Below are 17,195 nucleotides of genomic sequence, written 5' to 3'. Positions count from 1 at the left end.
TTTCAACCAACAATTATAATGTGTATGTTACAAAATTATGTCATGATTATTATAATGTGTATGTTACAAAATTATGTCATCATTATTACAATGTTGTATGTTACAAAATTATATCATAATGTTGTATGTCACAAGATTATAATTTAAATAATAATGATAATATGAATTATAAGTTAAATGATATTGATAATATGAATTGTTATGAAATGTTGGATATCAATGAATGACAATAATGTGATTATATGATGGAGGCTATTGGGAGGAAATCCCCGTAGTCTAATTCAGGGATTATGATAATCCCCGGTAGACAGTATATACTGAGTATCTATATGCATATATGTTATGGCTTGGGTGACAAAAGTTCATCCAAGAAGAGACGGATCTAGCCGGTCCTCTCTGGTAGACTTGGATGATGAGATGCATCATCCAAGGCAAGGAATTGATCATATATGATGGTCTTCCTTGGTAGACTTGGATGTAAGATGTTACATCCAAGACAGGAATCGAATTACCCTTCGATTTCCTGGTATGGCTCGGAACCAAGATGGGTTCCAAGAAGGCAAGCTTCACAGCCACCTAAGGACATGTCCCAGTACTGCACTCATATCCTTTTTATTAAATAAGAATTGAGATTTGTTTTAATTAAATAATTGAAATTTAATTGCAAATTAGATTAAGTTACATGTATATTTGTTGCATTCTAACAGTTTGTTTTGTAGGACAATGATCTCTAACTAGTAGGGACATTACAAGGTCGCGGTTCGTAGCAAACTGCAATGCGATGATTTCTGGTTTAAATGCACGTTTAGTCACGATCTTAACGCGAGTTTTAGCCGATTAATACACTAAATACTTGTTGACTGGCAGTCAACGATTTTTAAGCAAAATCCGCGATTTTTTCTGGGAATTAATCGTTGCTGGATGCGATTCAATAAAAATCGCGATTAATCAGGTTTTTTTGCAGACTTTTGCTTCTTTGGTATATACAGTATTATACTTTTTTATACACAGAAAAATGTAATTTATAATTTTCTGAATACACAAAAGAAATAATCTGATTTATTACAGAAAATTTAATGTGAATATAATTTATTATATAAAAATAAATTTTCTGTAACAAATCAGATTATAACTTTATTATAAACAGTATACACAGAAAAATTTGTTATTCGTAAAAAAAATATGAACAAAATTTTTTTATATCCAAACAGTATGAACAAAATATGAATATTGTATTGGCTTCGGCCTTTTACAAATCAAAAAAAAATATATGAATAATGTAAAAAAAAATTGTAATAAATATGAATACTGTTTATTTAAATTATATACACAGAAAAATATAATAAATGCGATTTAAATTTGTTGTTTGTAAAAAAAATATTCATATCCGAACAGTATTCATGCATTAAAAAATGGCATTGAAATTTATATGAATCTTCGTAAAAAAAACCTAAGCAATTTTCGTTAAAAAAAACCTGGCAATGGCGTGCGAGTGGCTCTTCTTCCCGTCAGTGGCAATGGCATGCGACCTAGCTCTTATTCCTGTCGATCTCTTCTTCCTGTCCGTGGCTCCCGTCGTCCACATTCTGCCCCTGAAACCCTTCACACAGCATACTCACAAAAAAAATTCACCGTTTTTTTTTACTTTCCGCGCCATTTAGGGTTTTCGCAGGTTTTTTGTTCTGGGTTGGCGATTTTTTCCCGACTACTCGTGCACAATTGTTCCGATTTTTTCAGGATTACGCCCAATAAAATCGTTGACCGAAAAAATCGCGATTTTTTCAACGAATTGATCGGCCAAGCCCGATCAACGATTAATTGGGTATAATCGCAAATTTTTTGCAGAGTGTTGCTTCTTTGGTTTGTATGATGCTATGTGACGTGTGTGTGTGTGTGTGTGTGTGTGTTTCTATACTAACAAATCCAAATGAACCCAAACCCCTTTTCAAAATTTTGCCATACCAGTTCTTCGAACCTGAACAAGCAACTTAGCTTTGGAGAAGATATTCAAATTATGACTTGGAATTTTTTTTAAAAACCACCTTGCTCTTTGAAAACAAAGCCCAAAGAATGTTGGCCATTTGATTTATATTGATTACATTATTTTTGCTAAACATCAATAATTAAACATTTGAGTCATTGCCTCTAATAACCCTGAAAAGAAAAGCAAGAAAATCCAAGTTATAAAAAAACTAAACATAATAGATGAGTAAAGAAAAAAATTGATCCTATAGCCTCCATGTAAAAATCTTAAAAGCAATTTATTATCTCATTGGAAACTATGATAAGTAGTATATCAAATATTCCAAACTTCCGAGGTCATGACTAGTTTGTTAAGGAATATATCATTATACTACATACAGTCATTTTGAACATGAACATTCAAGAGAAGGCAAAATCTCATTTTGAAATATAAGTCAGGATTAATACCATATATCCAAAACAATATGGATTTCCTCTTTATTTCCTCAAGAGAAGATTCTCAAGCACAAGTCCAAGGATGAACACTCCAAGGCCCGAGATAAATCACAAGATAAGAGTTTCAATTCCAAAGCCAAATAAATGTAAAGAAACCAGGAAGCTGACCTCAATGTCATTCCTATAAGAATACATTGCCTAAAGAGGGCAAGCAGCAACCTAAGGTTGGCTGGCATTGCACAATACACCACACAATTCCAATGGGACACTTTACCAAGGAATGTTGTACTCTGAAAGCTCTTCCTTCACATATGGAAGAATCAAGCTCTACCACACCACAAAAGACAAAAGAAAACAGATCATAACTAGCGAGCTAAGAACCATGGAAGCAGGTACGGAAACAGGTCTCCCATCCTTGAACATAAGTTCCTTGGTGATGATGGCATATTAAAATTTTGAAAAAGAAAAGGATTTCAAAAGTAGTTTGTTCTTAAAAACTTGATTTTAAAAAGTGGCACATCTTAAGATGTTATGAGATTACTGTTGATTAACCCCTGGAATTGATAATGCTAATTATAATTCTAGGCATGCATGTTCTATTAAAACTAAACATACTAGATTGGCAATAAAACAGCATCTAGTGAAGAAGGGTTGTGTTTATTTATAATTTTTGAAACTTACCTTGCAGCATTAAACCCACCAAGAAAGACTGTCCCAAGAACTATTATTGCAAATGGAATCTTGACTAATGTAGAATTGAATGGTATGCTTTTTTGGGATACCCCTCTCCTCACAACATTCACATTTCCACCTACAAACATAAGGTAAAATGTTAGGGCCAATCACATACAAAACACAATGTGAACACAAACAAAAAGAAAGAATAATAGTACCTGAAGTGGTATCCCAAGATATTTTACCTGAAAATGAAATAATGTTTTCAGAAAAGAGTCTACAATAATGGATTGTTTGAAAGATGTGTATATAATTAAACAATAGAGAATTAAAACAACAAAAGGTAATCACAGACTTAGAAACATGGTGCATTATAATAGTCATATGCGGATTCACCTTTAAAGCGTTTTCAGATTGTGTAGAGCTCAGAGCGTCTCTCAATTTTAGTTACTATCTGTTTGCACTCAATTAAATAGCAGTTGGGTGAATTCAGATTTAAGCAGTTGCAAGTAATATAAACATGTCATTTTTTTGAAGTCAATAAATTACAGGTCTATAAAATGAGTAGATGATTCAGGGAGAGGGATTAATCTCAATTAACTTAGGTGCATTACATTTATTGGGTTGTTAATAGATAAGAATGCCCCAAGGCAAAAAGGTTCAGTTGAATTTCAACTAAATATTTATGTAAAGGATGAAGAAACACAAAAATATAATTTAAGTTATGCAGATTGATGGCCAACACTAACCTTAATGTTACCGTGTTGGTCTCATGAGGAAGTTGAGTTTCTGATAATAACTGTCAAGTTCTTACAAGAATAATAACCAACAACTATACTGATCGTGTACTCCTTTTTTAACTTCTGTCTTTGGTAGAAAAAGTTATATTTTAGTATAGAAGCTTTACACAAATCACTCACAAATGTGGTACAAGTGTCCCTAATCCATAGGTGACACGACACATAATTTTTGGTGTCATTATGTTACTATGTATGTGGGATAAATATGCCACACAAATGAGTGCCATATACATACATATTTAAATCACAATGCATGTAGCACATGCAGCAATGAACAGATTAAAAAGATAAAAATCTTGTAATCGTAAGGGGAAAAAAAAACCCAAACTTTCCTATGATCAGAAGTCTGTAAGAATTCATCCATGTAAACTATTAGGTTTCAGAAACATGATCTAAAAAACAGCCATTAAGTTGTTTGTCCTTTTGAACCATAGAGATTATCAGCAAGTCATGCTCATGAAGATACTGGGAATGCAATGTATCATTTTTACAAACAAAAGCTTTCATTGTGAAATTAAGCTCTAGAATAAAATGAATTTTCCAAAGGAGGATGTTACAGGTTGTCTGATATGTCCTTGTATCTGACTATTGAGGTTCAACCCTCTAATGATTCAAGGTGGCATCATTCCAATTGACGTTTCAGCTTGTCTGATGTCCCCTTGTATCTGACTGTGTGGTTTCAACCCTCAATGATTTAAGGTGGCATTTTTCCACAATGTGGGCTTCAATTTATACCACCTAACCAATTGATGGTCTTCTTCAGTTCCAAAACACATTGTTAACTGAAGTGTTTTGTGGCTAAAAGACATGTAAATGAGCCACAGCCAAACATTTTCCTTTGAAAAAGTTTGTACTCCCAAATGCAATTTTCTTACAATCCAAATTATTCAACCCTTTCAAGGACTGTTCCAAAATAGTTTCAAATGGAAGGACTGTAGTCCACCTCCAGACAAATCTGAGCACAAGTGGCTTGAAATTGCCATCATGTTAAAAGTGATGAATTTCTTCATGAATCGCCTATATATTGTAGGGTTTTAGTACTGAAAATGCAGGATGGGGTTTAGTAACCTGAAATTTGAACAAAATAAGGTTTCTATGTTAGATTAAGGTTAGGATACCAAACGTTTCAGAGATAAGTTAATAACTCTGCTCTATAAATGCAAAGACCATGACATGTGAAATTGTAAATGGCTTTAACAATGTTGCTCCCAGATTTTTGTTCCACTCTCGTTTATTCTTCTAAAGGCAACTACACATGTCTATTAAACACACAAGATATTATGAACTGAATATGAAGATTTTATATAAAGCCACAAAGCCCAAATCAATAAATATTGCAATACAAAGCCTACAACATCAAACACTTTTTTATTCACAAAATTGTAATGTCACAAAAAAACATAAGTCGTCAATTCTAATTCTGGGACATGGATTTTGTTCATAGATCCAGCAAAAAAAAGGATTAGGGTTCATTTTGGATTTGTCCATACAAAAAAGCTATAAAAATCACAAGAAACAAGCACATTAAGTCAATATACATATTTCCTAATATTTTATTGTAATAAAGTAATATTGTAATATTTAGCTTATAATGGTCATTTAAGTCATTTAGTTAGTTTTTAGTAACTTTCTCTTCTCAATTCATTAGTATTTAGTATCTTTCTCTTTTGTCTTTAGTTCTCAATTGTACATTAAGTCAATATACATATTTCCTAATATTTTTAACAAGGTTGTTGGTTCCGGTTTGTAATAAAGTAATATTGTAATATTTAGCTTATAATGGTCATTTAAGTCATTTAGTTAGTTTTTAGTAACTTTCTCTTCTCAATTCATTAGTATTTAGTATCTTTCTCTTTTGTCTTTAGTTCTCAATTGTACATTAAGTCAATATACATCTTTCCTAATATTTTTAACAAGGTTGTTGGTTCCGGTTTGTAATAAAGTAATATTGTAATATTTAGCTTATAATGGTCATTTAAGTCTTTTAGTTAGTTTTAGTAACTTTCTCTTCTCAATTCATTAGTATTTAGTATCTTTCTCTTTTGTCTTTAGTTCTCAATTGTTTCGGTTATGGAAAGATCTTCTGTAATTGCTTATATACGGAGTATTCCTCTCCTTTGTTAATATCGAACAATCAATTATTATTTCATGGTATCAGAGCTTAGGTTCTTTTTTTGTGAATTTTTTTAATAGAAAAAAACTCATGGCCTTTGCCTAGAAATTTCAAGAAAAATTTTAGAAGTTTTTTGCCCAATTTTTTTTAAATAAAATCAAGGGTTGATTGAAAATTTTTGCAGAACGTTTTTAGAAGTTTTGTTCGATTTTTTAAAAAACATCGAAGGATCTTGTTGAGAAATTTTGTAGGGTTTTTCTAATTGCAAATCATAGAATTTTTTAATTTTAAATCACGAAATTTCTCATTGGAAAAATAGTTTGACCTTTGTTTTTTGTACATTTATAGTTAAAAATCACGGGTTTTATTGCAAGTCAAAGATGCTCTTCGTGCAATCTGAAGAGATCGGAATTTTTTGTCAAAGAAAAAAAATCACACAAATTCTTCTAGGCGCCTGCTTCTAGTCTTCTACCTGCAACGTCTTTTCAGCATGTCTATGTGTCGCGTGAAGGTTTGTTTGGGGTGCGGCTAACTATGATATTTTGGGGCACAATTATTTGGCCATGTTTTCTATCCGCAACGAGACACATACTACTTTCTTTGTTTTTGCATAGTTTTTCAGTAAAAATCATAGGTATTCTGTATTTTTCTGCAACAAGTTTTCAAATTGTTTTTTTGCACGATTTTTATCAAAAATCGTGGGCTTGTTCTTCAGCTACGCAACTAGGGTTTTCAGCTGCAAGTTTTTTTAATGATTTTTAAAACAAAAAATGTGGGTTATCATCTACGACCTGTTTATTTCATGTTTTTGGCATTTTTTTGAACAAAAATCGTGGTTTCTACAAATTTCTTTTAAATCTGCACAAGCTCTCTATTCTTGTGACCGAGGATTGCTATTTCTAATGATTTTTCAACAAAATCATGGGTTTTTACTCTTTTTTTGCAAACAAAGAGGGTCTTTTACAATTTTTTTACAAAATCGTGTCTGATATCTACTTATTGCATTGCATCTAGGGTTAGACATTTTTTCCACAAAATCATGGTGATGTTTTGCAGCAGCTCTTTTTTATTTTTGGACAAAATCATGGGTACAAAGAATTTTTGCATGATTTTTTAAAACAAATCATGCGTTTCAATTTTTTCTCCATTTTTTATCAATAAAAATGTTTTTTGAGAAGCTGCATTTTATCTCATTTTTCGTGTCTCTCGATAGCGGGGGGAATGACTTCGTTACCCAACATCATGTTGGAAGGCACTTAGAGGTTCAACGGAAAGAACTACAATACTTGGAAATAGAAGATACTTACCAATTTTTAGTATCAATGCCTAGATCAAATTGTTCTAGGTAATTCTACTCATCCCACAATAGCAAGGAAAGACCAAGACAAGTTTGACGAGCATAATCATGAAGTGGTTATGTTGCTCAAGTTATTAGTCACCAATGACATGCTTCTTGAAGTGTCATCTAGCAAGACTACTACACAAATTTGGACTCACTTAAAGGATCTGCACAAGATGTCAAATAAAGGTAGAGCTTTCTTCCTTAGAAATATGTTGTTCTCGAGTATGATGGATAGCAAGATGTCTTTGTAGGATCATTTAATTAAGATCAAAGACATTCACAATCACTTGGAGGGCATTGGTCGCAAGATGGAAGAAGAGGATATGGTGGTCATAATGCTAAAAAGCTTACCACAATCCTATGACCACTTCATTGAAACTCTCAATATTACTTCCACTAATGTTGACTTGAAGTTTGATGAACTTTGCAACAAGCTCTTGTCGCAGGATAGTTGGAATAAGTTGTTTGGTAGCAACAACAAGACAACTAGTGTGGAACGGGCTTTTACTGCCAAGGACAAAGGCAAAGGTGAGTCCACTCAACAAAAAGGACAAGGCAAATCTAAGGAGAGTTCCAAGAAGTTTATCACAAGTCACTGTTGTGGTAAACTGGATCATATGAACAAGTTCTACAGAAAGCGGTTGGCTGATAAAAAATCCAACCAAGGAGGGTCTCAACAGTAGGCTCATGTCGCAGAGCGTTTAGAGGAGTCAACCTTCGATACATCCATGGCCAAATGACTAGCAAATTATGTAATGTCCGCTTTTCTGCTCTAGTTTGTTTTGGGGACTGTTGGCCAATTCCAACACCCGTTGGTCAATCTAAGGCAGAAATTAGGGTTTCCTATTTTCTAGGAGGATGCCTTAGCAATTTTGGTAGCTTGCATGTTGGAGTTTTACAGTTTCGATTCTGATTCCTTTTGGGGTTTTCAGAGAACTTCGCGATGGTGTGACATGCAACTGAATCTAAGGTCTTTTCCGAACTTCTATTTTTAGTAAGTGGGGGTGAGGACAACTTATTTTTCTGGGTTTTTCTAGGTTTTCAGAGAGCCTTGCGATGGTGTGACATGCAAACGAATCCGAAGACTTTTCCGGACTTACGACTGCTCACAATGTGGTTAAAATGCCTTTGGACACTATTTTTATTAGTATGCTATTTTTAGCAGTATACTATATTTTGCAGTGTTGTTTTTAGCAGGGTTTCAACGGGTCAGTTTGGATGGCTATTTTTGGCATGTCAGTTTGAACAGTTGGTCTTCTAGCATTTTTGGAGTTATTTTGGCAAGTCTGAGCTTAGGTCGGGAGACTTCATGGTTGAGGAAAAATAGTTTATAAGTGAATTATTTATAAGGCATGATGGACGCCTTAGAAAGAAATAAGTTAATTTTATGAAATAATTCACTTTATTACCTTGGACGCCATAACACACTTCATTGATAATTTTATGAAGGTATATTTTAATGGTTAAGCCTTATATTTATTTTATTTAAACTTGGACGACTTGGAGAGGAGAATAAATATTTTTATCCTAAGTCTATTTGGTGAAATATATTACCTTCATAGTGAGAGGGGGGCAAAATGCAGTTTAATTTTATAGCTTATGGTTGGACGCCTTTGGAGGAAATTCTCATTAAAAAGGTTTATACTTACTGTTATTTTGGCATTGGCTAAAGTTGGCGTCCACTAGAGGGTATAATGTATTTGTTGCCAAATAAAATATTATTATTCCTTGGGCAATTTGATGAGGAAATGAAATGAAATGAAGTGAAATGAAACACAAATTAAAGGAAATTTGAATGTTGCTTTTTAGTCTCATATTGGAGGGAAAAGGAGGTTCGATTTGGGAGAAGGTTATAAATAAGTACCTTGGCCTTCATTTGAGACTATCTATTGCTTATCATAACGAAGTGCTGCTGAAATCATTTCAGAATTTGCTTCGAGGGATGCTTACCTCCTAGTCTCCTTCAGTTTCGAGCTTGAAAGATAGCCCCTAGCTGAATATTGTGACTATTTCTCACTCAGAGGAGCAGATTGAGCTTAATGAAGATGAAGTTTTATGGATTTCTGATTTTTAGGAGTGTTGTAGTGTTTCCAGGTTGCTGTTTTCTAGTGTGGCTGAAGTCGTACCTTCTTGTGAGTGTGTCAACTCATTCCGGGTGTTTGCTAGATCAATTCCTATGCCATGGGCGATTCATCCTATAAGTTTTCGTTGAATATTTCAGAATATTGGATTTTATATTGCAAGTCGTATTTTTCTGCTGTAGACGCCCTTGCTGGGAGGTGTTTGGGTTGCGTGTTATGTTGTTTTTGAAATGTTAGTGCCCTTTTCTCAATTCTGCACTGGTCAATGTATGTCTAGAATCTTTGGGGGTGTGTTGGGAGTAAGATAGAAGTGTTTTGTGGGGATTTTATGTTGCTGGTCTGTATTTCCAGCCTGTTGTTCATTCATATCAGATTTAGTTCTTCAAGATTGAGGTTGGTTTTTAGGTGTGTGAGTTCTTTGGTGTGGTGAGAGGAGTCGGTTTTGAGTTGTAGCTATTGGTTTGGTTTTGAGCATTGAATATCTATTATAAATCATATTGTAATGCTGGTTAGTAGTACTAACAACAATTTCTCTTGATTTCTCTTAGTCTCACTGCATAAGTGGAAGAGGTTGGCTTTGCCGCCTAGTTCTAGACAGTGATTTCTAGTAATTTTGATAATCCGTGTTTGCATTGTAAAGCTGATTAGTAGTACTAACAACTATCTACTTGGATTGTTGCTCTTAGTCCCACTATATAAGTGGAAGAGGCCAGCTTGCCGACTTCTTATTTGTTGTAATGTTGTCCTCCCGATGAACAAGCGGTTGAGTTGATTGTAATTTCATTTTCAGTCCTCCCACTGAATAAGTGGTTGAGTGATTGTTGTTCTTTCAGTTTGGTTATCTTCTAATTGGTTGGTTGCAACGCCATACTGCTATAGAAGTTCTTACACCCACTGGATAAGCGGAAGGGGCTAGCTTGCCGCCCAGTATTGTATTTGAGATTTCATTTCTAGCAGTTATTTGAACTAACTATCACCTTAACACCATATGCTCTCACCCTCCCATACTGGGCTCTCGATGATCAGAAAGTGAAAGGGTTACTTTCAGCATTTCCTTTTTGCGCAAGTTTGATTATCCTGACCTTAACGGGTGAATCTTTTTGTGTTAGAAATCAAAAAAATTAAGGGGTAAATTACAGTGGTATCAGAGCTGGTTTTCTTGCCAATCTGTGTGTTCGGTTGTTCAGAGCACAAGTTCTCCCTGCCATACTATTGGGTCGTATTTTTTTGGTTGCATATCAGTGTTTGGAAGAATGTCTACAACAAATAAGTCTATGTGTGAGTTAATGCAAGGATTGATAAATTTGATGAAGGATCTAGATATTAAAAGGGGGTTCGTAAAGGTTCTTGCAAAATCCAAACATGAGGAAGAGTCTGAAAATAATATCTTTAATACAGAGACAAATGATGGAGTTGGTGCTTTGACACCTAACGTTGAGACAATGCTTCATGAAGACTCCTTGGTAACGCATGCACCTACCATTGATGAGGCTGTCATTCAAAAAGAAGAAAAATCAATATTTGAGGTTGTGCATGATAAACCCCTTAATGTTTCTTATGGAGCTAGTGATGGTGTTGAATGCACTCATGTGCTTCCAAAGGAAGAGCAAATGAAGGTTGAAGAAGATACTGTCATTGAGATTATAGAATCAGCTATGATAGATCAGCCACAAGGAGGTTTGAATTCTTTTGGTTCCCCTCTAATTGAGTCTAGCATTGTTCCATCACCTTCACCTCATCCTAGCAAGGAGTCAAACCATAGTTTGGGATTTGTTGAGTATGATGATGTTCACCAATTAGCTAAAAATGATGATGAGACAAGCTTTGAAAAGGAGGTACATGAGACTTGGGGCAGCCATGGAATAACTGCTGAAAGGTATGACAAAGATTTTGATTTTGGTATTCATCATAGCAGCAGTTCACTTTCTTTGGAAAATTAGTTTGTGGCTTCCAATGATAACCCATTGCTCGAGATGGGTATAGGGAAGACATGACAATCCACTCTTTAAGTGGGAAGATGGAACATCACTTGGCTCTAGCATTGCTCTTGGTGAGAATAGCAATGTGTGGAAACCAAGAGAAGATTCAAGATCTAAGTTGGATGATACTTGGAGCTATGGTGAGCACCTTTTAACTAAACAAAGTAATCAACCTTTTAGCATCTGGGATCCAGGTGTAAAAGAAACTAAGTTTGAGGAGGATCCAACATGGGATGAATTTACTTTTGATCCTAATATTGTATTCGTTTTAAAGAACAATGTTTACATGGAAGATGGCATGATGGTGTTGTTGACATGACTGATTTATCAATGCATGTTGTTGATCTTGAGCATAGACATAGTGGCCTCGTTGATCTAGATTCACAGTTCATTGTTGAGGGTGATAAAGAAGAGGCACAAGTTATTTGTGATAGCCTAGAAGACTTTGATGCCCAATGTGATAGTTGTGATTTTGGTATTCATTATAACAGCAATACATTTGCCTTGCATGATTATGATTGGAAGAATGAATTGTTGGTGTCTGCTGAAAATAAAATACACACTTTATCTAGATTGGATGACATTAGAAGCCCAGTTGAAAAAATTCATCTTCATGACACCAAGAGACCAATGTGAACAAAATGTTCCCCTTGCTGATTTGCACATGATCAAGAACACAATGGAAGGAATAAAATTGGTTTTCTTACACATGATGCATGATAGAGATGTTGCCACCAAGTTTGCAGATGAGACTTTGTCTTTGAATAAGCAATTGAGGGGAGAGGTTAGTGAGCTCACCATTGAGCTTGATTCCACTAGGCTTGCTTTTGAAAGTGTCCAAGAGACACTTCTTGAAGCAAATGATCAGCTCTATGAGGCCAAACATTTAAGAGAGCAAGAGAATAAAGAAATGGCCAAGGAGATCAATCAGGTAATGGAGGTGCTTGATTGCATTCAGGAGGAGTATGATCTTTCTCTTTGTCCCCTAAGATCAGAAAAAGTGATTTTGGAGAAGTAGAATGTTTGGGTGGAGCACGACTATGATAGTAATCAGCAGGTTGATAATCCATTGTTTGATGCAGATGCTGATTGGACATTTGTCAGTCCGCTTTTCAAGTTTGATGCGGGAATTCCTTTTGACTTCAATGATGAGGGTGGATCGCATTGCAAAGTTTGGGACCTGTTGTGAGGTATTCACACATCGCCCCATTGAAAATGGGAACCCCCATTTTTTGCTTTCTAGGTTGTCTTAGAGTCTTTGCTATTAATCTTTGCATTAAAGGGATAGAGTTTCTCAAGTAGCTAGAGGGTCATCAAGTCGGGTTGGTCTCCTTGAGGTGGAGTGAAGACAATCAGTTGTGAACATGAAAGTAGATCTAGAACCCCTTGGATCATGCCTAGGTTTCTTGTGTTATCTGATCATATTTCTAGTGGCAAGAGTAAACCTTGGTTGAATGAATTGTGTCCTCCTTCAATTTCACATGAGACCCCATATCTTACTAAGAACATAAACCCCTGTACCTTGCAAAGGTCTTAGAGAGAAATTTTCATTAGGTCCTCAACCTTACTCAAGATTTAGAACGAATTTTGTAGTGGTGTACCTTGGAGAGGTTCCGGAGCAAATTTTTTGCATTTAGCTCCCGTACCTTGCCAAGGGTCAAGAGCGAATTTGGAGAGATCATGTACCTTGCTCCCTCACTAGAGCAAAATTTGCCCAAGTAACTTGACCCTGTATCTTCCGAAGGTCCCAGAGTGAATTTTGAGATCATGTACCTTGCAGAGGTCCTAGAGCGAAATTTTCACCAAGTCATGTACCTTGGAGAGGCTCCAGAGCAAATTTTATCATGTGTACCTTGCAAGGGCCATTGAGCAAATTTCCTCCATAGGTGTTGTTAAGGGCCAAATTGATGATGCTTTCATGTGGAAAGAGTGGAAAGTTTAAGGTTAAAATCAACAAAGTAAAAGAAAATTGAAGGAATCAAATCAAAGATCTTCACCAAGTTATGTACCTTACTCAAGATTGAGAGCAAACTATGTCCTTGGAGAGGTCCTAGAGCGAATGTCCTTGGAGAGGTCCTAGAGCGAATTTTGAGTTATGTCCTTGCTGAGGTCCTGGAGCGAATTTCTCACCTTGACCCTATACCTTGCTAAGGACATGGAGCGAATTTCTTACTTGGACCCTTGTACCTTGCTGAGGTCCCAAAGAGAAATTCTTTACCAAGTAATGTACCTTCCAAAGGGACAAGAGTGAATTTCTTCACCAAGGAGATGTACCTTCCAAAGGGTCTAGAGCGAATTTTTGCTAAGGTCATGTATGTACCTTGCTAATGGATTAGAGCGAAATTTGGAGTGCAACTTGTCAAGGACATTGAGCGAAATTATTCCTAAGGTCTTTTTGAAGGCTAATTCAACATTTTAGCGACTAAAACACTTAAGGTTTGAGTAAAAGTGTAAGAGGCTGAATGATATGCATACACCAAACCATGTCCTTTTTTCTTGATTTTAAGCAAAATTTCCATATACCTTGCCCATGAATTAGACCGAATTCCTTGAAGATATGTACAGTGCCTCCTAATTTGACCGAATTACACCTATAGCATGAACTTCTGATTAAATTTAGTGAAAATTTACATGTAATCAGAATGAGAGATCAAGTCAAAATAAGAGTATGAAAAGGTTATAAATCATGTGTGAATCTTGTTGTGTTGGAAATCAAAAAAGTTAAGGGGTATATTACAAATTATGACAAGTATTCTGAATGGTAGTTAGTAGAATGACCATTAAAGGGGGATATTAAAGGAATATTGTAATATTTAGCTTATAATGGTCATTTACGTTGTTTAATTAGTTTTTAGTAACTTTCTATTTTGTAAGTTAGTTAGTATTAAGTGTCTTTCTATTCTATCTTTAGTTCTCGATCGTTTCCATTATGGAAAGATCTTTTGTAAATGCTTATATAAGGAGCATTCATCTCCTGTGTTCATATAGAACAATCAATTATTATTTTAGTTTGGACACTAGTTTGAGGTTTGAGGGATTGGTTCGCAAGTTAGGGCAAAATAAATTTTGGGGGTTGAATTCGTTTTGGATTCGTCCATACAAAAACATATAAAAATAAAAAATATATACATATTTGCAGCAGTAATTAAGTTCAAAAGACACCACTATATTAATAGTCAAATAACATAGCAAAATACACCACCATATTAATAGTCAAATTAGTCAAACTCAAATGTCATGATATATATTAAACTTTAAAGTCGACAAATAATAATGTCAAGTGTCAACAATCAGGCATCATTGATCATATATCATATGGGTCATCAAAAATATCATCATCATCATAATAGATGACTATCTTCTTGTAGGACATTTGACTTGGGTTTACTTGACACGACAATCATTTGTAATTATGATCTCTATAGACTGCAGTCTCAATAGACTATGAATGGCATTTTAATATTTTATAGATAACAACTTGATGAGTATCATATCCATGGCTCTTCTTAGAACACTGTGATACATAGGATACTCTTCACAGACCACTATGATCTCTCTTTTGATACCACTATCATTTGAAGTTTACTATGACTCTCATGATGGTTTATTTGTACACTGTCTTTGTTTGGTGTTGTATCACAAGGTCCTTACGCACATTAAGATTGCTTCTTTTTGAGTTTAAAGGACCTTGAAGTGTGTCAAGAACTTGCATAAGGCTTCAAGTATCCTTAAAGTAATGAGCTAGCCCTAAGATTTTAACATGGTTCTAACCCTTGCTCACTATTATCTACAGAACACTACCACTACACACTTGATAGAGTGTTGAAGGCAGTCATTTGATACTCTTGCAAACACAATCCATTGTCCTTAACAATGATAAACATGATTTATGCATAGTTATAAATTTGATAACATTAGAGATTGAGAATTGAATATACAAGGGTTTATGATTTATACTAGACATTCCATATTGTTTCTAGCATAGCAACCCAGTGATTATTCCTTGATCCCATGGTTATGACAATATTTTTACCATTGCTGTAAATGGATACCTTAGAATAAAAAGTCCAAAAAAAACTTTAAAACATCCAAATTTGTCGATTGGACACATAGAGGTGAAATTCGGCTAAGGTTCCCTGGGTTTGTCCGGACCAAACCCATAGGTTGTGGGTAGGACCCTGGCTGAACCCACAGAAGCCCGAATCACAACCAGAACCCAATTAGAACTATACCAGGACTCATGGGGTGCAGGGGAAGGACCTGGTAACCTTGATTTTTAATATACAAAAATATTTATGAGCCTTATACAATAGTAATAAAGTTATTATGTAATATAATAATAAAATGATAAATAAAGTTAAAAATTAATTTTATTAATATTTTTTATTTTTTATTTTATTTTTTGATTAATAATAGGCCTAAGCCGGAAATGAAGGGTTGTGAACAGAAATCCTTACCTGGTAACCTCCTGTCATATCTGCATACACCTCCAAAATTCTGCCAAACTAGATGTTAAAATAATAAAGCTATACAAAAGTATTATATCAGCTAATCCGTTACTGCTTATTGATGATTCTTCCTTTTGCCAACACCCAAATTATGTCATTGATCAATAAGAAAACTCAATCTAATTTACTCATCTATTGAGCCAACCTACCACCAATCTTACCTTTGAAAAATTAACAACCATACCACTAAATACAAATGTCAACCTTAAAATATGGCTACTTACTATCTCATGAATAGCAATTAAAACACAAACATCTTGATACCTAGCTAAGAATCACTAACTAACTCTACAACAAACTGGATCTTATAAAACCAGCAAATCAGATTATTACCATTTGATCATAAAATGCAAAAGAAAACACCACTACAAACCACAGAAAAATCATTTCATCTAAATATTAAGTTCATTCATATTTATTAAGTACTATTCCAAAATGTGGGAGCATAATATATTCTAGTGTCTGTATACATAAACTCCAAAACACCATGTTAAATTGATCAAGTTTTAAACAGAACCTTCCATGTCCGAGCATTCTCCTGAAAACTATTAATATTCATAATAAGTATCCACTCCATCTATGGAGTCTGTCTACCAACTAAGCAGGGTTCTAAGTATCCTATCTATATCTAAAACTACTAAGCAAAGTCCTCCTGGACCAAGCAATAGAGCTATATCTATATGCTGTAAAGACAAAATTACCCCTTCAGAAAAGCTAGATTCGAACCAAAATTGCCCTTAAGAATCTCGGTCCTCCATGATGCTGAGGTCAACTTAATCATAGTCCACTTCCTCCATCCTTGGGGCTGAAGGCCCTGCTTCGTCCCTATCCGTGTTCTGGCCTCTACTAGCGGCTTTGCGTTCTTTCTTTGATTCTCCCCTAACCCATGTTGCCCTAATTATCACCGACGGCAGAACCTAAACCCTCTCCATAGGCACATCTGATATATCGTTCGGTGGCTCAAATCCTTCAACCCTGAGATATTCAACCCACCAATTGTTACTAGGAGCCTCCTTCAAATGTAGCCATTTGAGAAGAAAATCTACATTTCTTAAAATATCCTCCTTCCTTTGATCAAAAGCTACTTTGTCCCTTAATTCCAACAAAGGTCGTTTGGCAATCTGTATCTCAACATTCTGCACCCCTCCTGAGCCTGTAAATACTCTGTAATCTTCCGAGAAAGAGATCATCATGTTCTCATAAACACTTTCCATGGCTAGCTCTAGATTACCTAGAAATTCCTCTTTGAAGATGCTTATGCTTAATTGAATGAACTCAC

At 35.0% G+C, this 17,195-nt stretch overlaps 1 protein-coding gene across 4 annotated transcripts in view; it reads right to left on the bottom strand.

The window, feature by feature from the left end:
* Positions 1 to 17,195, bottom strand: part of LOC131065573 (uncharacterized) — a 162,991-nt gene that overhangs the window by 61,721 nt on the left and 84,075 nt on the right. For 3 of the 4 annotated variants that reach the window (XM_058000128.2, XM_058000131.2, XM_058000129.2), the window contains exons 4-5: positions 3,312 to 3,338; positions 3,100 to 3,229 (exon numbers count right to left, since the gene is read on the bottom strand). In XM_058000128.2, the coding sequence (XP_057856111.1) occupies positions 3,100 to 3,229; positions 3,312 to 3,338 (157 nt within the window). Of the gene's footprint in view, positions 1 to 2,388; positions 2,746 to 3,099; positions 3,230 to 3,311; positions 3,339 to 17,195 lie in introns of those variants that run through there. The other variant, XM_058000130.2, reaches the window with a different exon arrangement.

This window comes from Cryptomeria japonica, chromosome 4 (assembly GCF_030272615.1).
Source record: "Cryptomeria japonica chromosome 4, Sugi_1.0, whole genome shotgun sequence".
NCBI classification, from domain to species: Eukaryota; Viridiplantae; Streptophyta; class Pinopsida; order Cupressales; family Cupressaceae; genus Cryptomeria; species Cryptomeria japonica.
Note: the sequence above shows the minus strand (reverse complement) of the source record. Positions and strands in the feature narration are given on the sequence as shown.